The sequence below is a fragment of the Myotis lucifugus genome, unplaced genomic scaffold, assembly GCF_000147115.1.
Source record: "Myotis lucifugus unplaced genomic scaffold, Myoluc2.0 scaffold_108, whole genome shotgun sequence".
NCBI lineage: Eukaryota > Metazoa > Chordata > Mammalia > Chiroptera > Vespertilionidae > Myotis > Myotis lucifugus.
The window spans coordinates 1468196-1490577 of NW_005871156.1; the positions used below are offsets into that span (position 1 = coordinate 1468196).

The following is a 22382-nucleotide window of genomic DNA, read 5'->3' on the forward strand; positions in this document are numbered from 1 at the left end:
GATAATTATTGATCAGCTGCCTCCTGCACACCCCCTACTGAAGATTGAGCCCACAACTTGGGCATGTGCCCTGACCTGGAACCAAACCGTGACCTCCTGGCTCATAGGTTGACATTCAACCACTGAGCAACACCAGACAGGCTTTCAGAATATTCTTCCCATGATTTTCATGAGGTAGGAAGCCACTAAGAATAGAAGGAAGAAGGGAAATGAAGGAAAGAAGGAGAGGAGGAAGAAAGACAAAATGGATAAAGGTAGTGCGAAAGAAAAATAACATGATAAAAAGTGGGGAGTTTAGGATATGGAGGGAAAGGACAGAAAAAGTATAGTCAAATAATTTGAGTGTCTTTTTATGGCAATTGAGCACATGAATCTTTTTCTACCTCTATGTTCACATCTTCTTTCCTTTATTTAGAATATTTCCTCACTCATATCACTTGGGGAGATTAGCTTGGAAGAAGACTATAGAGTGAGTTAAAAGCCAAGCTAAGAGTCAACCACTGTGTCCTAGAGTTGATGGAGAATTTTAAAAAGTTTTGAGCACAGGAGCAATGTAGGCAAAGTGGTGCTTTTGAACCATGAATTAATAGTGATGTTGAGGATGAAACAATGGACAGCCTGGAAGCAGGAAGTACAGTTTTGGCATTTTGGCACAGACAGGCTTTGTCTTCTTGGCATAGAGCTAAGCTTTCTTTCCCTCACATCTAGATATGGCGATGTGACCGTCTTTATCAATGGATAATGAACAGATGTGGTCATTTTCAGTCTGAAGAAGTTAAAAGCAGATGTGTCTTCTCATACTGTTTATCTAAACTCCCATCTGCCAGTTCCATGATGTCAGGATACCATGAAGCTACAGATTCAAGATGGGGAAGCTGCCTAAGGAAGAAGGTGGAATCCATAAGTCATCACTTGGAAGAGAGCCACCCACCATGAAGTCATCTGTATTAGATTTTATGTGAGTGAGAAATAAAAGTTTATTTAGTCAAATGGCTGAGATCTAAGTGTTGTTTGTTACAACAGCTAGTGCCAATTATTCTAATTAAAATAATTGGGACAGGGACAGTATGTGGTGGTGATGACAAGGAATGGAGTATGGGCTGATGTATTGGAGAGAAAGACCCAAATTATAAAGTCATTACAGAGGAAAAATGGCAGAAGAATCAAGGATAACTTCAAAATGAGCCTGCAGACCCAGAGAAATTATCAACAGAAATAACAGTGTCCAAAAAAAGATCAGCTTTGGGGAAAAGAATGTACTATTCTTTACTTTAGACATGTTGAGTCTGATATATTATGGTATATGATGTAATGTAAATCCCTGCAAAAAAAAAAGAGTTGCAGAAGTAAATTGTGAGATAGAAAGAAAGGAAACGGGAGGGAATAGGGATGGAGAAAGCGAGCGAGAAAGAGATTGCGAAAGTAGAGGATTTAGGTCTTATAATAGAAAAGGTAACTGATATATTGGAGAGAAAGACACAAATTGGCTTAAACTTATGTATAGAAAGGCAACAAACCAATGAATTTTCTATTTTTTGAACAATAGCAAGAAAAAGTCTCATTTTTGCCACTAACTATGCATGGACCTTGGCTATGTTTTTTAAATTTTTATTATTTTTTAACCTTTTTTTGTTTACTTGCTTTTTTCTTTAAAATTTTGTCCTTTTTTTTATTGACCCCCTCCAACCCACACCTGCTCCCATTTTTTAACCTGTTTGAGTCTTATGTTCCTCACAAGAGGTTTGAACAGGATTTGAAACAGCTCTTTCAATCAGAAGCACATGGAGCTTTAAAAGTCCACAGGCCTGTGCCCCTTCTCAGAACTGCTACGCCAGAGTATCCAAGGTGTGGGTACAGCATGAGGCCCTTCCATGTCAGCAATTGCATCCCCTCAGTGGGGAGTGGGCAGCTTAGCCATGAATTTCACTTATAAAACTCTTACAAACACAGTGTCTCATTCCCCCTATTTAAAAGTTTTCACTGTTGCCCAGCTGGCATGGCTCAGTGGTTGAACATCGACTTATGAAACAGTTCAATTTTTGATCAGGGCACATGCCCAAGTTGTGGGCTCGATCCCGTGCAGCAGGAAGCTGATCAATGATTCTCATCATTGATGTTTTTATCTCTTTCTCCCTCTCCCTTCCTCTCTGAAATTAATTTAAAAAAATTTTTTTTTAAGTTTTCACCATCGAGTTGTGGGGTAGGCCTGATTTTTCGAAACCAATCTTGTGGCCAAAAAACATTCTTTTCTGGGAGGGGCGTTGAAGGGATGGGTGAAAAATGTGAAGGGATTAACAAGTACAACTTGGTAGTTACAGAATAGTCATGGGAATGTAAAGTGCAGCATAGGAAATATAGTCAATAAAATTCTAATAACTATCTATGGTGTCAGATGGATCCAAGATTTAACTGGATGATCACTTAGTAAGTTATTGAATGTCGAGGTGTACACCTGAAACTAATATAATATTGTATGTCAACTATAATTGAAAAATGAAAAATGACGTAATTTTTTTTATAAAAAGGAAACATATGAAGGCAGAAGCCTCCATCCTAACGCCTCCATCTCAGTAAGGCAAGAAGTTACACTTACCCAGCAACTAACAGGCATGTAGTACTGGTAGTTACAAGTGTGGACTGTGAAGTCAGATTGGGCTCAGATTCCCTCCTGCCCCTGGAAGCGACATAATGCTGAGGAGTTACTTCCCTGCTCCTTAGTTTTCCTGTATGTAAAATGGAACATGGACAGAAGGTAGCTTAGTGGGTTGTTATGAGATCAAATGAATCAATATATGCAAAGTGCTTGGAAAGTGCTAGAGCATGTCAAGTGCTTCATAAATGCTAACTATATCATTATCAAGCCTATAGACTCAGAACTCCTGGGGATAGGACAAAGTAAAGGGTAGACCAGTGATGGTGAACGTATGACACATGTGTCAGAGGTGACAGGCGAACTCATTTTTTTGGTTGATTTTTCTTTGTTAAATGACATTTAAATATATAAAATAAATATCAAAAATATAAGTCTTTGTTTTACTATGGTTGCAAATATCAAAAAATTTCTATATGTGACACGGCACCAGAGTTAAGTTAGGGTTTTTCAAAATGCTGACACGCCGAGCTCAAAAGGTTCGCCATCACTGGGGTAGACGGTAATACCTCTATCTGCTCTCATGGCTATGAGTATGGTTGTGGCTTGCTTTGGGGAGCTTTGGGAGCCAGACCTGGGAGAAAAGTGGCAGATATACTACAAAATTGTCATCCTTCTTGCTACTGCTATCTCAGAAAGCTAAAAAAATAAAAGCAGCACCCAGGCCAGTAGCTCAATTGTTTAGAGCAGCGGTTCTCAACCTGTGGGTCGCGAGCCCTTTGGGCGTCAAATGATCCTTTCACAGGGGTTGCCTAAGACCATCAGAAAGCACATATATAATTACATATTATTTTGTGATTAATCACTATGCTTTAATTATGTTCAATTTGTAACAATGAAATTGGGGGTCACCACAACATGAGGAACTGTATTAAAGGGTCACAACATTAGGAAGGTTGAGAACTACTGGTTTAGAGCATTTTCCCATCAGGTTACATACAAGAATCAACCAATGAACGCATAAATAAGTGTAACAACAAATCCATGTTTTTCTCTCTCTCTTCCTCTCTATCTCTAAAGTAAAATAAAATAAAACTTTTAAGCAGCACATTTTACATCCACTACAGCTGAACAGACCAGTATAGCAGAATTCCAGTGAACTAGGTCAGCCCCAAATTGCCCAAATATCTGTTTTTTAAAAGCCCTATTAAAAAATCCTGCTAATTAGGAAGTCACTGTAGCTGTAGATCAAGGACATCATTTATGCTTACTATGTTATTCTTTGCTTACTGTAGTGATTTTCAATATTTAACAAATTTTCAATTTTTTGTTTGTTTTTGTATTCCCCCACCTTCTGAGTTCATGATCCCACCCTAACACTAGATAGCCTTTTCTGATTGTGGCATTATAAAAATTATACAAATTAAACTTTATTTTCTCTTTTTTTTAAATTTTAGAATTTCTCAATGCTCCTCAAGACAACTAGAGATATATAAATCACAGTTTCACAGTGTCTTGGCCAAGGCTTTATGTAAAAATTTGGTTAACCCTGGTAATTGGGCAGAGGCATCTCTGAGCCCTGTTCTTCATGAGTCTCTGAAAATTGATACCAACTCTAAAGGGGAAGAGAAAGAAAGTCATAAGGTTGTTTGTTCTCAAAAGAGGCCCCCAGTCACTGTTCTTGCCTCTAGTCATGTCCATTCCTTGGGTGACGGAATTCACGAAGCAGGGTAGGTACGAATAATCACTGAGTGGGAACCCCAACTCAGAGCTTAAGGGAGGACTTTACTTCAAGGCTGGGGGAGGCAGCAATATTAAGAATATGCCCTTCTATGTTAAGATGTCTGCATAAAACAAGCATCTCGCAATGTTTTTAAAGGGTGGAAATTGAACTCTCATGTGCAACATAGAGCAGATAAGCTGGGAATATTTACAGAGTGACCAAGTGGTAAATTTTCACTACTGACTAATGAACTTCATTGATATCAGGTTATGTGGTTGGGTCTCAATCTCGATAAAGGAGTTTGCTGGGGTGTGTCAGATATGACACAGCTTTTTCCACAGTGATCGGTCTGGAAAGAGATTTCCACACCTTGAAACCAATATAAAGGGTAGGAGCTGCTCCAGGCAGACTCACTTGTTCCAGCACCTTCTTCCCTTCCGACAAAATGAAAACCCTTGTAAGTATTTGTTTATGCTTCTTTATACTCGTGTGGTAGCTGCCTGCAGAGAATGTTCGTATCCAATATGCCTTAGATTTCAGGGTTCTTAGATAAGCTTCTGGGATTGAGTTAATGATGTCTTTTTTAGGAATAGTGTTGAATATTAAGTCAAATATTTATTTGTTTATTGTCTTTATTTTGAAATGTTTACTGAAAATACAAAGAAAAAGTTTTGGAAATAACTAGAGAATTTTAATGTGGAGAATTTTTAGTAATAATTCTTATTATGAGCTTTGGAGGGAATGGAAGCATTTCAGGATAACTTCATTTACTATCTAAAAGAGAAGTGGTAATTTAAAATAATAACATTAAAATATTAACAACAATAATAATAGCAGAAGTTATTTCCAAGTGTATACTAGGCCCTATGCTAAACATATCACATGAATAATTTAATCTAGTTACTTCAACAACTCTGAGCTGAGTATTACCCCATTCTACAGATGAGAAGACTGAGACATGGAGAAATGTGATTTTCCCAAGCCATTGAACTTTGGATTTAGGCTAGAAATGTACCCATCTTAGGCCCCACATACAGGAGAATCCTGGCAAAGCATCCCTGTCATGACCCCCTATACCCCTCAGTCCAGCCCCAATCTCCCATAGTTCCTCACTACAGTGCTCCATGGCCAGTGGACTATGTTCTGTTCTATATCAGAATTCCTTGCCCCAGTCTCTATCCCTTATTCTCATTTAGAAGCCACGGGAGAAAGCAAAATGATAAGTACCTCCCTACAATGTGTTAAAGACTGTCAGCTTAAAGAGTTTCCTCTCCCAGGAGCCTCTTGATTTTCCAAGAGGAGACCTAACCGGAAGCACAGACCTATCGCTGTGGTATATTAATCACAGTGTTGAGTGGGTGGTTATTTGGAGGCAGGGGGCACTTCCTGAGCCCTCTCTAATCATACCACTAAGGTGGTCAGTCCTCCACCCACCTGTTCACGCCTCATTAATAGAATACATAGGAGTGTCAGAGGTTACTAGAACCAGCCTGGAGTCAGAGAAGATGTGTCCCTATGCAGATCAGTGGGTGGGATATCTGCATACAGGTCTTTGTCAGACACTCCAACCCCAGCCATCAGGAGAGAAATGTTATTGGCAATATAGAAGGGGCAGTAGAAAAGTCCCACTGACAGTTCTTAAAAATACCAGCCTTCCAGCAGATGCCCTCCAGCAGCAGTTTTCAATGATAGTGCGGTGCACTGTGATGTCAGAAGAGACAGCACAAAACCAGGATCAGAGAATTGGATTAGACTTTTACACAACTACAGCTAAGTGTCGGAACTGCCTCAGTGTCAGTTACATGGCCTGTAGCCTAACCTTTCTCTGATGGTAACACTAAGGCATAGGTTGTGGGAGAATAAGAGGGTTTTCCTTGATGTCAGCCTCAAAAGTTAGCCATGCCCCCAAGCATCTTATTTTCATATTTTCCCTTAAAAACCCATTGTGTCTATTGCCTGTGAATCCATGTTTAACGTGTTTTACTCTCTCATTTCCTTTTTTTTTTTTTTTGGTTAATCCTCACCCGAGGATATTTTTCCATAGATTTTCAAAGAGAATGGAAGGAAAGGGGAGAGACAGAGAGAGTGAAATATTCATGTGAGAGAGACACAGTGATTGGTTGCCTCCCACATGCACCCCAACCTGAGCTGGGGTCTGAGCCTGCAACCGAGATACATGCCTTTGACCAGAAACTAACCCGGGACCCTTCAGTCCAGGAACTATCCACTGAGCCAAATGGGCTAGGTCTCTTTTCCTTCTCTTTCTTTCTTTCTTTCTTTCTTTCTTTCTTTCTTTCTTTCTTTCTTTCTTTCTTTCTTTCTCTCTCTCTCTCTCTCTCTCTCTCTCTCTCTCTCTCTCTCTCTCTTTCTCTCTCTCTCTCTCTTACCAGAGGACACAAATTCACCTCTTGCAATCCAAAGCCAGAATGAACCACACCAGGGCATTCCCATAGTAAAATCAGTCATTTCTCACTGCTCCCCTGCCCTAAGTTCTTCCTGGCATAAGAACACATGCTATGTATCAGGTTTTGATGTTAGAAAGGGCTGGGAACTGGGTGACAAAAAATTCAATAAATACCTGTCAACCAAGTGAATGTGTGTGTGTTTTATACTTTGGACTATTGACCATCCATGACCACACACCAGTGTCTCTAGGTTATATTTTCTGAGATATTTATGCTTGTCCTGTCCAGTGTCCTCTCATGTCTCGATCTTCAATGATTACCTTATTGGGAATGAAAGTGACTGGTCTGTTTTTCAGGTGTTATTTCTGGTGGTGCTGGCCATCTTTGGAACACAGTCTCATGGATTCGAGGTGAGTTGATTCATGACGAACTTTCTAGTTTGGAGATGTTGGGAGAGGAAAAGGAAGATACAAGATAATCTGAAGGACAGTAGAGAGTCCATATGACCTATTTGGGATAGAATCCCAGAAATAACCAGTAATGGAAACAATGAGATTGAGTATTTCTTTCCAATGGCAATACCTTAAAAATGTAAACCATTGCTTTAAAATGTGGTCAATCTCATCTCTCCTGTGATATCATTGCTTCTCCCTTACAATTGTCCACTATGAGAAAGAGTTTTACATTCTTATTTTAACATGTGCTTTTGGTCTGGGTTCCCAGTGGAGAGGTTTTAGGCTTCAATTGCTTGTTCTTAGCAGATATAAGGCTCTATTTTGCTGGGAGGGATTCTTTCAAATGCATGTGATTTATAGAAAACCCATTTTGTCTTTGTGGCCAATCTAGGTTTTTAACATCATCAGCCCAAACAACAATGGTGGCAATATTCAGGAGACAATAACAATTGACAATGAAAAAAACACTGCCATCGTTAACATCCATGCCGGGTCGTGCTCCTCTACCACCGTTTTTGACTATAAACATGTAAGCTGCAAGGGAACGTTTATATTATTTGAATCCTATAATCTATCCTGCGAGTCCATCAGCATGTCCTTACTTCTGCTTTTCCTTTTAAATAATCAAGCTATTGATGAACAAACAGACAAAATCATTTCTGAGACAAAAGCATGACATAGGAAACATACACGTTTACTTGACCTTTTCAGGTGGAAATTGAAAGCATGATGATACTGTCTCGCTACAGGCTCAGAAAGAATGGACAAAGCCCAAAGCAATGCATAGCACTCAGACTCTAAAAACATATTTATCGAATAAATTGGGGCTTCTCATACAAAAATTGTTCAGAAAAAGAGCGATCATGAAACAGTCACAAATGACCAGAAATCCAGAACAGCTATACACATTTAACTCTACATGTAGGCTACACAATAAATCATGCTTCTTCTGTAAGCATGCTTCTTCTGTATGTTAATTAAAACACCAAACTATTTCCAAGTTTTAGTTACTGTTATTAACAAAAAATCTCAGAAACCTGCTCAGAAAACATATTCTGTCCTTTTCCCGTGTATTATTTGCTTGTTTTCTGGTTGTTCACTGTAACTATGAGTTTGCTTTTACTCAGGCACAACGCTATGCACTATGGATATGGGCAGGTTGTCGTCCATCTCACTGGATGTCTGGATACATTTTTCTTCTTGTCTTGTACAAGCATCCTCACATGTTTTCTCCCCATTGGTATTGGGAGTTCCAGGACACATTTGAAAGTATAGAGTCTTTGAAAAACATGGGTTAGAAGGAAGTTCTACTGAAATTGTTTTTAAGCAGATGTCAAGAAAATCCCAAAAGTGTCTTAAAAAAATGAAGTGGTGAGGATGTAAGCCTCTTCCATGATCATCACCATTGGTCTCAGTCTATTTTTGAATTTTAGGAACTGAAAATGTGTGAGAATTGAAAAATAGGAAGCAGAAGGGTTGATGTTACATACAGTCTTCTAGGCTGTTTAACTATTTGGAACTCTGAAGAGTACCACTCTAGATGAAGATTAGATGCTCTTAGGTTCCTTCTGGCTCCAAGGTCCTCACCCTCCATTGCTCTTCCAATTCCAACTTCTTCCAACCCATCCCTACCCAGCCAGCTTGGGTTAGAAGTGGAGAAAAGATGGAGAGAAGGTGGTAGAGAAGGGAAGAATAGATGAAGCAAGTGTGTATGGGGGATGAGGGTGGGCATGGGTATGTTAAGGAGAGTTTCTATACCAGCACTGTCCAATGGAACTTTCTGCAATGGTGGAAATGTTCTACATCCGCATTTCCCAAAAGGGAAGCAGCTGGCCCTTGTGGCTATGGAGCCCTTGAAGACAACAATCTACCTATATCCATAGTGCACAGCTCTGTGCCTAGGTAAAAGTGTGACAGAGGAAGTAAATTTTCAATTTTATTGAATTTAAATTTAAAGAGCTACATGTGCCTAATAACTAACATATTGGAAAGCTCAGTTCTTAAGAATATTGTATGTACTCCAAATCAAGGGGAGGCTGCACAAAATCAGTAGAGACAGAGAGCTGCTGCTTCTCAATCTTTCAAATTGCAAACTGTAGACCCTCATTCCATAACAAATCATGTGGCCCACTTTTCAGAGATAGAGATAACAAGTAAAGAAATAAAAATACTATGTCAAAGAAGTTGAATGGATAGGATTTATTGCAGATTAAAAATCAGTCATGTGCACTCACTGTGCATGTTCAAGGCTTTCTCAAGGTCCACACATCGTTCTCACCAAGTTCAGAGTCCAGGGAATTGGGAGGGGCAGTAACTGTGCTCTTGCTGCCTCAGGGTTACATCGCATCCAGGATCCTCTCCCGAAGAGCCTGCTACGTCATGAAGATGAACCATGACGCCATCCCTGCTCTGGACCAACTCAAACGGTTCATCTATGAGAGGAAGGTAATTCTGGAGTGGCCTTAAATATTCCATGTTCTTGAGCCAGGCAAAACTGGTGACTATGGAGAAATGAAGAGGGTAAGGGATCATAATTTGATATCTTATTACTATCCACTTATTAGAGTATTTTCACATGTATAGTTTTTGATGCAGGAGTACATCTCTTAGCTTGATTTCTACCATAGAGCCCCCAATACAAGAACTTATAGTAAATCCCATTGTTTCTGTAGAAAGGACTGCACAGCTTCTCTTTTCAGAGCAGGGATCTAAGAAAGAGTGAAGGGCAAAGAAAAGGAGTGAAGTTATAATATTCAATGACACAACATGCAAAGAAACAATATAGTATAGTGAGAATTATAAAAAACATCATGAAGCTGGACATCTGGGGTTTAATTCTCCCTCCCATTTGTGCCACCTTGGGCATAGGCATCACCCTATCTGGGTTTCATTGTCATCACCAGCAAAATAATATTGGTAATAATGAGGATTCTCTGAAGACCAAGTGGTCAGGAAGAGAAGATGTCTTGAGATTCCTGACCACCTTCTACTTAATAACCTGAAAGAAAAAAAAGTCACAGTTGAGAATGAGGTACACCAGATTGTGTCAACGTATTTTTATCCAGTCCCACTCTATTATACTGATCTAGGCTCTGCAGACCATGTCCTCCACCGACTATACCTGGGTCAAGTACAACCCGCTGCAGTCTTGGTTCACAGACATGAAATGGTTCTTTTTCGGGTCACCCATCGAGCAGCTCTGCAAACACCTCCCCTTGTACAAGGCAGAAGTGGTTGAAAAGCCACGTGAGTACCAATAAATCATTCCTTCACCCAATATTTTCTGAAACCTCTAATGTGCCAACACTTTGCTAGGTGTTGTGTGAAATACAAATATAAAACATGACTCAATCTGGTTTGCTTTGGGAATTAAATACTGACCACATGTGGACATTGTGCTAAATGTTAGGAGAGATACAGAAATGGATAAAACTCCGCCCCCAAGAAACATATAATCTGGTGGGGAAGTTGACCAGTTAACACAGAGAATGGAATAAAAAAAGATTCCTGGGTGTCAAGGAAAACCTGAGGCATGTGCCCTGACCAGGAATTGAACTGGTGACCTCTGAGTTCATGGGTCGCTGGGCTTTACTGGTATTTTTATGCATAGTTTCTAAATACGGAAGAGAGGCCAGAGCCAAAGAGGCTGGGCCACAGATGTTGCACACAACAACACAAATTCCCCAGAGTTGTGGGAGGTAGATAAAGATGAAAAGAATTAGCATTCAATACATTTCTACTGCCCAGAAAAAAAATTTACTTAAGACATTTTTCTTTTAGTAAGGTCATTAGCTTTTGTAAGTAAAGACACATAGCATGGCATTAATGCAGAGCATCAATTGAACGGAGCCGGACATCTCTTCCAGGAATTGTCCGTCTATTTAAGCTAGGATATTATTATCCTTTGCAGTATGTGTATAGCTAAAATCTTGGGTAACGTGAAATTACATGTACAACCCCTGTCAAGACATTTACAAAAGGCTCTGATTTGCTGCATTCCAATAATGTATTTCTTAATCCTCTTTCTTCAAAATGTTCCCCCTTTTCAGATGATGCCGGTGCTCATGGCTGCGTAAAGGCTGGCCTCCTGGGCATCCTTGGGATTTCCATCTGTGGAGACATCAATGTTTAAGTATCGGCCCACTGGTTGCATCTTTTCAAAGAAATACGCCCTTTGGTTTCACCTCAGAAGACAAATTAAATTCTTTCCAAAAACCCCAACTAATTTTGAGATTCAGTAGTAAAACATAAATACAACATTTACAGCTATCTGAGTGTTTGCTTTTTTTTGTAAATAGCAAAGGGGTGCCAACTGATGTTTATGTCTATATATAGAAGGAGAGAAATAGCCAGGATTTCAAGTCAAGTACACAAAGTGTGAAAAATTCCAAATAATATGGCTGGGTCACATACAGGCTCGTTGTGGGTGCAAGTCTCCATCTTTGCATCTATTCACTGACCAGCTGCCCCTTTGTCTGCCCAACATCCTAGGGCAGCCCAGGGGGGAGCAGGGGCTCAGGTGGCACTAACCTCCACCTAGTGAAGGGGCATGGATTTGGGGTACCCTTAGCAAAGACTTGACTGCTCAGATGAAGGAAACTATCCCCTCTGACAAAGCACTAAGCTTTGAGGGCCATTCACATGCCTTTTAGCTCATCAACACAGTAGACTCACCCTTAATAAACACTATCATGATGTATTTTGTCCCAGGAGAGAGGGAGGTTGGAACACCCTTCACCCAGGGAACTTTTGCTGAAAATCTCAGCAGAAGTAAGAACCTGCCTTGGAATGCCAAGACCCTATATAGAAGGGAAGCAATTTCCGATATGACAAAGAAATTGCATAATGTGGGCAAATTTCCAGATCATGTAGCTCAGTGGTTCTCAACCTTCTGGCCCTTTAAATACAGTTCCTCATGTTGTGACCCAACCATAAAATTATTTTCGTTGCTACTTCATAACTGTAATGTTGCTACTGTTATGAATCGTAATGTAAATATCTGATATGCAGGATGTCTTAGGCGACCCCTGTGAAAGGGTCGTTCGACCGCCAAAGGGGTCGCAACCCACATTGTAGCTGGTTCTCATGTTGACTGATCATCAACTGCTCCTATTCCAAACACTGTACTTCTTTGTTTAAAATATATTTTTATTGATTTCAGAGAAGAAGGGAGAGGGAGAGAGAGATAGAAACATCATTGACGAGAGAGAATCATTAATTGGCTTCCTCCTGCACCCCCCACACTGGGGATCGAACCCACAACCTGGGCTTGTGCCCTGACTGGGAATCAAACCGTGACCTCCTGGTTCATAGGCCAATGCTCAAACACTGAGCCACACCGGCAGGGCCTAACACTGTTCTTCTTAATAACCATTACTGAATACATTTAAAGCACTTACAGTGGCTCAGCACTGGGTTAGGCATGCTAGAGGAAGGGGCCCAAGACAAAACTGCCATAGACAATAAAGTTATTTTCTTGTTGGGGAAGTGAGAAATTTATCTAAAACATTTGTAACAATAGTAAAAGAGTATACATTAAAGTGCAAAATGAATGATAGAGTGTACTAGCTGGAATCTTAATGTTTGCAAGTGATAGAACCCAAATCTAATTCACAGAGGCTAGATGCAGTGGAATTCATTGTCCCAGCTTAGTATAGGAGGATAGGGATATTCTGGTCTTGGGTGGCTAGAGTTGGGAACTTTAAGGTGGCCAGACTCGTTCCCTCCCCTACCCATCTCAACATTCTTTCTCCCTCCACATTAGCCTCAGAATCTTACATTAGCTTTCTCCAGGAGAGCAGATGCCACAAGGTCCCCATATTCCCAGCATCATTGTCAGAAAGAAAGAGACTCCTCTTGTTTGAATTTCAAATTTAAAATCGTCTGGAAGGGACCATAACAGAATAACTTAGGGGTACATACTTATTCCTGTGGCCAGGATTGGTAGGGGTGGGGGTGGTAAAAAAAGGGTATTTTAATTGTTAACTTCCTTTGGAATCCAATGCTCAGAGATGTATTATTCTCGTCAATGTTTATAATGATACTAGAGGCCTGGTGCACAGATTCGTGCACTGGTGGGGTCCCTTGGCCTGGCCTGTGCCCTCTTGCAATCTGGGACCCCTTGGGGGATGTCGGACTGCCAATTTTAGCCCAGTCCCTGCAGGTGGTCAGTGCACGTCATAGCTACTGGTCAGACGGTCGAATGGTTGTTTAGGCTTTTATATAGAGAGATTCCCACTCTTAAAACGAACTTGTGAGTTCTACTCTTTCATGACTGCTTTCTCTAAGTCAGTTAATCCTGCTCAGCCTTGGCCTGTCACATCTGATACCTCCACTCTGAATGTGTTTATGCACATATCTCCACCTTCCTCATCCTTAACAAGCTGCATGCGACCAAATCCTTAGGTTCCAAGCATCTGGTCTGTCCAACCACACCCTAATTAAGCCCAGAGGTTTATCCTGGACCTTTCTCTGCAATTGCCTTTCCATTCATGGCTGTAGGTAGCCACACCACATCATACTTTACAGCGCTGGTGCTCAGCTCTGTCTCCTGCAAATTGGTGCTGAGATCACCCAGAGTTCTCCCACTCGCTGCACTCCTCCCCACTCCCTGGCCAATCCCATCCCAGTCCCACTCTATTTAAAGTGCTCCAAACTCCAACACAACCTCTGTGGCCATCTGCATCTGTATCTTCAATAGTCCTTCCTCTGTTTATTCTTGTATCTAAGGTAAGGGGAGCCAGGGATGTTCTGTGTAGTGGGAATGGAGCTGTCTCTGTCCCTCCCAGCCCCAGTAATGGACAGTTAAAGAACCAGTGCTAAGAGACCAGGCCCCTTACTCATTTGTTGCAGAGAGAAATGGCTAGGACTTACCACTATGGTATCTAAACCACTAGGAAGGTATAGACCAGTTCTAAGGGGAGGCCTTGGAGGTCTAATTTCACTTGGATCTCTCTTAGGGGTTTGCATGGTGCAGGCTGGGTTACCATGGCGAATAGGCTTTCGTAGAAACTTAGCACCAATTTGCAGGAATCTGACATATGGCCTCAGACATTACAGATTGTCTATGCTGTGGCTAGCATCTTTTTGTTATTTATTTATCAAGGTCTTATTTACTAGTGAGGGACACCCTAAGAGAGGCCTTTAGAGTTGACACATTCTGGGAGAGGCCCCTCCTCCTGCACACCATACAGGCATGCAGTTTTGTGGAATGCATGTGGAGGGGGATGCCAGTAACTCGAGAGAGGACAGTGCAGGCAGGAGGGCTAGACCATCATCTGCTAGACCAGTGAGGCAAGAAACTTTATTGTTCTGACCCAGAAGGAGAAACTGTACCCAAAGTTCCAGGTTACAAAGCTGGATCTTGGGTCAAAAGATAGAAGGTAGAAACAAGGAGCTTTTTATTGGCAGATGGGAGTGCTGAGCCCCTAAGTGCTGGTTTCAGGCCAGTAGCCCCGTCTAGGCGGGTCCATTCTCCACATGGCGGACCTGGAGCTTCAGAGCCCAGGGATCTCCCCGCAGATGGAGATCCCCATAAAGTACAGAAGTTGGATTTCAAAACATGAATCAGGGTCCACTGACAGCGCGGTACCTTTAAGAAGAAAGAGGAGCATTTTACAAAATAATTACTCAATCACTTTCAGACCTCAAAGTAGAGTGGATATCTTACATCCTGCACCTAAATCGATGTGATGCTCAGGGGAGCTTTACTACCAAGAGGCTAAAATAGGACTAAAATGGGAGCTCTCCCTTGTGCTGCAAAATGGGCCCCGCATCCCCCCTTTCTATTTCTACTGACCTGTAATCATACTCCCAATCCCCAGCCCCTCAAGTTCTCCCTGTTTTTCCTGCTGGATCTTCTTGTTATGAAAAAGCCTTGTTCATTGGGTTAATTTATACTAAGATGTAAGTGACTGGCACTAGCCTAATGGGAAAAGATTACTGACTATATCTGGAGTAGCAGGTAGTTTTGAGATATTATCTAGTAGCTTTTCAAGCCGACCACCACTGATCCCCACCACATCCCCAGCAGGGGAGCCAGCCTCTGAGGTGCTCCTTCCCCAGTGCAGTCTACAACTTCTAGGGTCCTGCATTCCAACCTCTGGGAAGCCCGAGAAAGAGGAGGACTGAGAACCCCAAAGCGATGGACCTGTAATGGTGTGACATCAGCCACTGGGTGACTTGGGCAGGAGTTGATGAAGCTTTGGGTTGAGTGAGGGTATCTACCAACTGTCAAATGATGAGATGGCGGCCCTCAACCATCTGGGAAAGCTAAGTAAACTCTGCTTCCTGTTCTCAGTGAGCCCTGATGACAGCAGATCATCTCTGCCACCAGGGAAAATATATCCCAGGCCACATTACTTTTCTACTCAGTAGCAAAGAAATGGTATAGACCCAAAAAATGTCATTAGAATTGTCCAATGACCTAAAAATTGTATTGCACCTTTTGTCTCACCAAAGGTCTTTGGTTTCTAGTTAAATTCCTAACACACCTTCTTTTTGCTGCTGGGCAAAGTAGGTAGGGACCTCTCGGCACATGTCCTGGATAGCCATTCCGTACTGTGCCAAGTTCTTGACCCGGGTGGGTAAAACAGTGTAGGTCAGGCCACGTGTGGATGGATAATGCTTTAAACCCTGGAAGAGGTGGTATTTGAAAGTGGTGAGACGGTATATGGAGATGGTACAGCAAGGAAGAAGAGACAAGGAACGTATTTCAGCATACTTGGGTGATTCATTTTACAGAAATAGCTGTAAACCCAAACTTGTCCTTGTGTTTTGTCTTTAGCTGCAATATCTTCTCTGGCCACAAGGTGATGATATTACTCCAGAAAAATCTGTGAGTGAGCCTGTGTGTCTTTGTTACTGGTTTTGTATTTCTTTACCCTTCCTAATTCCACAACTTTCCAGCCTCCATAGCTTTTCTCAGCAGTGATGATAATATAGAATAGTTTTAAAATTATGTGTCATTTGTATATTAAGTTTTTACTAGCTATAAACCAGAGGAGTGGACAACTTCCTACCTCTTTTTCTATGTGACCCAAAGTGCATTTTTTCCCAAGTTCAGTGATTCTCCTGCCATGGACATGGATGTTGCTCAAATGATCTGGGCAGGTTACTAAAGCAAATGGCAGCATGTTTGGCTATCTTTGTCATTTAAGAGGCTGAGAGAAAGATAGTTTCAGCAGACCTGGTTTATTTTCATCTAAAGATGGTATGTACGTATGTGATGGGCAGGGGTTGGTGCAGGGAAGGAGAGAAGGCACAGGGATGTGAACACTCTATTAATTTACTCTAATACTTATAGTCAACAATTTATATTCACTAACATGTAGCTCACATCCCTTTGGAATACATCAAAATTATGTCATTGCATGGCATTTTTATTGATCAGGTTATGATTTGACTTAAGTGGGCCATGGGCTGGACTTGGGGTCCTTTGTATGGTGGTAGGATTTCATGGACATTAAGCACAAGCATGAACCAAGTTTTCTCTGTGTGTATTGTCCCAGGAGGTCGGGATGCAGAGTTGGAATACACCATCCTCGGAGGGGACCACAAGGAGCTGTCTCACTTACCTGGTGGTCCAGGGCCTTGATAATGTCATCCAAAGTTGGGAAGACAGCTTGGTCCATCTTGGCCAAGACACAAGCCATCTTGCTATATATCTTAGCCACCAAGAGATCCTTAAAGCAACACAGCAGAACCGTGTCATTCATCAGTCACAGTATTAGTGGGATCCTACTCCCCATCAAAGCTGGCAAATAGCTGTTCTTTAGACTGTGATGTAGAGCACCCCTGGGCACCAGACCTGGGCGCCAGAGTGAAGAGCCAGCAGCAGGACTGGCAATACGCACAGAGCCCTGTTGCTTCTGACCCTGCTGCAGGCACAGGAAGGGATCTTCCAGGACACGCTACACACTACTGATAGACTGGTGGGAGAGAGGCCCGCTAACAAAGCTGACTTTAAGGTCCTGATCTGGCATTCGGTCCTCAGCTGCCTCCATGACCTCAGCCTCCCCATCAGTAAAGAAGAAATGATAGGCCTTCCACCACAGGGTTGTCATGATGATGAGAGGATGAGACGAGATACTACGTGAAAGCATCCTGTGCATTACAGAATGTTCTCTGAATGTACAGGCTGATTAGGATCTTTGGGTCATACCTTCTAGACTCAGATTCTAGGCCTGTGTCTGCACCAACTGCCCCTCCATGTGGCCCTGAGCCTGTCATTTGGCTTCTCTCAGCTTTGGATCAGAGAAGTGTGTCTCTGGCTGTGTCTGACTTAGCCTAAGAATACTTCACCTGTGTCTCCCTCCCCTAGCCAGAGCAGTTCTGACTTCTTCTGTTCTATATAATGGAATTCTACGGAATAATATTGTTTGGAAAAAAGTTTCTAGGGGTTAACACAGAGTTGGAAATCACTAACCTGCATTCCCTTTAGGAGGGTTCAGGAGATATCTCCTTGAGGAAGTCAGAGGCAGGTTAGGTGAAGAGTGAGGGAGAGTGTATTCAGGAAAGAGAGCATGGTAGTAGATACAAGTGGGAGCAGAGAGAAAGCCTGCATTTGAGGTGTCTGTCCTGAGATGTCCAATGCGAAGACAGGCGGAGGGACTTCCAACCAGCAGTGGCTGGATGTCGGAGGGTTGTCTGGGCCGGAGAGAGGACTGTGGGTTCTTACTTTCCAGAGTCCTTTCAGGTATGGAAGGCAGCTATTGATGCAGATGAGAAGACCCAGGCACAGAAAGGCTGAGTGATGTCCCTGTGGTTGTAGAGCTTTTCTATCAGAGAGCCAGGCCAAGGTCATAGGCAGTCACTCCCTAATCCTGCATCTTTCTGCCACGTCTTACTATCTAAGGACACAGGCAGGCAGGTTAAGGCAATATTTCTAAAAGTGAAAGTAAATCATCCTTCTTTGTAAATAAACTGATTAAAATCTGAGATCAAAACAAAAGAACTTTTATAGTACATACCACTTATAAGAAATAGGCGTCCTTTAAATGGCTCTCTATTTTCAGAGACTTCCATGAGCCCTGTGAAGTCAGCAGCTCACAGGAAGCAAACAGGTGCGGGATCCCTACAGACTACAGAAGTTCCTGTAGTCTGTAGGGAATCAGAAAAAGTCACACAATGGCAGGAAGGCTAGTCCCTGACCTAGAGACAGGTAGTACCATTGAGAGCCTAAACCTAGAGAAGGCAAATGTAGACAGTGTCCTCTTCTCTCTGGCAAAGCGTAAGGCTAAAGTTTGGATTGTGACAAATGTGTTCCACATCTTACATTGTTGTAGTCCATGTGTCCATCCCATTCACTCAAAACATTGTTGTCTCTGATGCTGACCATACCTCGGAAGGCACTGACATGGATGCTCTGGGTCCCCACAGACCCACTCAGAGGATGGCTGTCACTGATGGTCTAGAGAAAACCAAGCAACAAGGAGAAGAGTTGAAAGTCCAGGGTTTTTGCTTTGCCCATGTCTTGCAGGTTTACAGGGACACCCATAAGACATTTGAGAAAAGTCACCCTGGATTATCACTTATGAAAAACTTCTGCTTAAGGAAGACTACATAGGTTGGGTCCCTCTACTCTCACTCACCGTCAGGGCCAAGGTTGGAGTTAGGAGGAAAGTCACTAGGATGGAAGACACAATCTGAAATAGAAACAAATATTAATGCACCCTGGTTACCTTAGTCTCAGGTGAGTCCAGAGCCTGGAACTCAAAGGGCCTTCTTAAAATTATTTTCACAGATTCTTGTACCCCTGGGGCCCCAATGTGCACCAGAGGACTGTTTGGTGTGGTTGATACAGGGTGTACTATCTACTCAGAAGGGAAAACTTTATTGTTCGCTCAAGAACCTCTTTTGTTTTCTCTATATCTACTATCAAATGACTGAGCTGAGTTATTAGGCATCTTACCAACCACTTTACCTGAACATAGGACAGGATCACATTAACCCAAATCATAAAATAAGTGATAATTCATGTTCTCAGTCTTCCCTTTCTATACATTCCTCTCTTCTCCCAACCACTGAGGACTCCTCCCTGCCCCCCTTACCCTCCCCCCCCCTCCCCCCAGCCTCCCCACAAGGCACTGCTGTTCTCCTCTTTCCTTTCCTTTCTCTCCCACCTTGCCTGAGAAGAAAGGACCAGGCACCACTTATTTACACCTCACTTGGAAATAGACTTTACTCAAATGTTACTAGTTCTTGAGATCTTTTCAGTGACTCATTTTCTCTTGGCATGGCTTGCCTTACCTGTTGAGGGAATTCCAGGCATCAGAGAGTAAGCGAAAGGGAATTAGTAGGGCAGGAACAAGCCAGGATAAGAGTATGTGACAGTGAACCTTTCTCTACTGAAGGGTCACTCAGCGTAAGTGCACTTAAACATAAACAAAAATCGACAACCTCCTTCCCCATCTTCACAATACCCTATTCAGTATGCTACATGCCATAACACCATAAAAGTGAAGTTCATCTTCAAAGGAAAAGAAAACAGCTCCTCTATGGACACTAATCATAATGCAATGGGATCAATCAAGGAGATACTTGAGATGCAGATAGCAGTAATATTTTATTAAACTATCTGAGAGTTGGGGCCATATATCAAATACATGTGAAACTCCCCTTCACTGGCAATTTTTAAATACAATTGATCTAGGAAGAGAGAACACTAAAATATGAATATCTACTCAACCCGCAAAGATTCTTGACTTTTAAGAAATTAGTTATCGGTTCTCTTGGGAAATACCCATCATTCAGATGGGTATCCCAAAACAGAGAGGTTTGCCAACAGAGAGGTTATGTATCAAATTAATGATTAGAAATTCTATTTCGGTTTAATTTGAAGAGTCCACAGGAAGGAAAAAAGAACTGCTCCCTCCTGATTCTGAAAACATAATCATCTGCATTTGAAATCAGAAAATATACTTACAAGGTCTTTCATATTGCCTCTCTTGCAGACCCCATGCAACTGTATGCATAATAGAATTTTCTATGTCCCATTTATTTTCTAAGTCTGGTTTATATAGTTCTGGACTTTTCAATTATTGCCATAATAAAGGACTCTGGGTAGTTAACCATAATCTGGATGCCATTCAGAGGGGAAATAAGGCAAATTTATGTAATCACAGTTATCACTTTTCTTTAACTACTTCTAAATATTTTCTTTTTACTGTGCTACCTCTACTGGTTCCAAGGCAAACATGGCATATGAACAACTCTTTGTGGGCTGGCATGCCCATGACCTTAACAACTAAGGTAAGAATTGTAAAAAATAGATTCTGCAGAATGGTCCTGATATGCCATTAGTGAGTTTACCCTTTCAACTTCTCAATTCCAGACAAGTTCTATACAAACAGTGGAGGGTTGAGAAATACCTTATGAAGCCAAAAGAGGCAGATTGGAATTATAAGATTAGATTGAAAAACAATTTGGTTAACTCTTCATCCAAACCCAAAATCACATGGTTGGTCTTTCAATGCCCTCTGCCCACCCACCAAGCTGGCCTCATTTTACCTCTTCAAACATCCGCCGCTAGCTGACTTTCTTGACATTCTGATATTTTGCTTTCACTGTATGGCTTGTCTCTCTCCTGCCAGCTTTCATTTAAGGGCTCTTTTTTCCCCATAAAGGACCATTTGACCAGCCCTTGAACTCCTAAGACCATGAGAACTCCTTTCTATGATGAGTCAAGCACCAATTCAGGCCTTTTCATTTAAGACCTTATTTTTTCTCAAGCTCTTGATTGGTAGTGACCCGACTACCTGGATCAAAGTCCAGAAGGCAAGAACCAAACAGATCATTTCTTTTTTCTGAGAGAAGATGAATTTATGGATGAGCTTAGTCACAAAAGTGGTCAAAGGGGAAAGACAGACATCTCAGACCTTATAATGTTAAATGTAAATCAGCAATGGGAAATTGAAGTAGATGGGCTTTGGGGACTATCAGGTGACCCAAGGCTCAAATATCATACCACTATCTCCATTACTGTCTGGACTTGAAAAGCATGCACAGAGCACATATTCAACAGTTAGTGATTGAATAAGTAAAATAGATTAAAGAAATGCCTTTCATTATTTTGCATGTAGAGATCCAATTTTCCCAACATTATTTATACTGTTTTGCTTACTATAGCTTTGTAATATAGTTTGAAATCAGAATGTGTGATGTCTCCAGCTCTGTTCTTGTTTCTCAGGATTGCTTTGGCTATTCAGATCAAGGTCTTAACAGTCAATAAATTAAAATGGTGACCTACAGAATGGCAGAAAATATTTGCTAATATAATGTATATAGTTATACTTGTCAATTATTCCTCAATAAAGTTAAAAATAAAAGAATAACTTTCAGGGACTAATGAAACGACAAGTGCTGTATCCAAGGAAGTTGTGGAAATGTGGAAGAACTAAAAGTTAAACCATTTGTTTTGTGAGAAATGCTATAGAGCAATTAAATTAGCATCCAGAAGGGATCTTAAAATCCAGTGTGGATTCTTTAATGAAAATGATGCAGAAATCACCAGGAGAGAAAACAGGAAGGCTTGTGAGTTGCAGGATATCAAAGGGAAATGCAATTGTATATATTAGTAAGACACTTTATCACCGTCATTGTTATGACTTCATTTGCTTCTTATTACCAACTGTGAATTAGGAGGAGCAGCAATTGTTAACTGATTTTATAGATGAGGACAAGCAATCTGTGGACTAACTCTCATTAACCGAGGCCCAATCCCAGATCTGCAGTAACCACTTCTATCAGTGCAGAGTTTAAATTTGAATCCTGGTCTGTGGATTTCAAAGGCTTCAACTATACCCATTTCCCCCAACAATGGACTGCTTTTGGGGCTCATTAACTTTAAGCTGTAGATTAACAGAGCAAGGGTCTTGAGGAACAAAAGTTCTTCTTTCATGTCCCCGTCTATAATTTGCTTTTCAGATTACCAGGCGGAGCAGCTAATTTTCTTGGAGTTTCTCCCTAGGCAAACAGGGGTCCGGAATCATTAAAGTCACAGATAGCCAAACACCCCTCCTCCGATCCCTAAGTCCAGGTTTGAGGAGTACAGGGAACAAAAATAAAGGCAGTTGTGTCATAGAGGCAGAACCAGAGATGGCCTCAAATGTGTTTCTAATAATGGGCATGTCTGAAAGAGAAGGGGCACTTAGATAAGAATGCAAACAAAATGGAGACTGGAGTCAGAAAATCAGGTCTCAAGAAATCAG

The 22382-nt window shown here is 41.5% G+C and overlaps 2 protein-coding genes across 2 annotated transcripts; one reads left to right on the plus strand and one right to left on the minus strand.

The window, feature by feature from the left end:
* Window positions 1-4743: 4743 nt before the first annotated feature.
* GKN2 (gastrokine 2) lies at window positions 4744-11305 on the plus strand. Its single transcript, XM_006092979.3, has 6 exons — window positions 4744-4770; window positions 7075-7128; window positions 7565-7702; window positions 9508-9618; window positions 10263-10419; window positions 11223-11305. Exons 1-6 carry the CDS (start codon window positions 4759-4761, stop codon window positions 11303-11305), a joined length of 555 nt encoding a protein of 184 aa, XP_006093041.1. The 5' UTR covers window positions 4744-4758.
* A 3358-nt stretch (window positions 11306-14663) lies between these two features.
* Window positions 14664-20694, minus strand: LOC102427539 (gastrokine-3-like). Its single transcript, XM_006093003.2, has 6 exons — window positions 20683-20694; window positions 18765-18818; window positions 18449-18583; window positions 16749-16856; window positions 15666-15807; window positions 14664-14764 (listed from the first exon to the last, which is right to left on the minus strand). The coding sequence occupies exons 1-6, from the start codon at window positions 20692-20694 to the stop codon at window positions 14670-14672; spliced, it is 546 nt and encodes a 181-aa protein (XP_006093065.1). The 3' UTR covers window positions 14664-14669.
* Between the last annotated feature and the right edge of the window lie 1688 nt (window positions 20695-22382).

Bases quoted from the DNA above. Each gene is read 5' to 3' on its own strand.
- GKN2 (XM_006092979.3), top strand. The intron at 7,129-7,564 runs GTGAGTTGATTC...TGGCCAATCTAG, and splicing joins CACAGTCTCATGGATTCGAG to GTTTTTAACATCATCAGCCC. The intron at 10,420-11,222 runs GTGAGTACCAAT...CCCCCTTTTCAG, and splicing joins AGAAGTGGTTGAAAAGCCAC to ATGATGCCGGTGCTCATGGC.
- LOC102427539 (XM_006093003.2), bottom strand. The intron at 18,584-18,764 runs GTGAGTGAGAGT...GGTTTTCTCTAG, and splicing joins CTCCAACCTTGGCCCTGACG to ACCATCAGTGACAGCCATCC. The intron at 15,808-16,748 runs GTAAGTGAGACA...CACCTCTTCCAG, and splicing joins TCAAGGCCCTGGACCACCAG to GGTTTAAAGCATTATCCATC.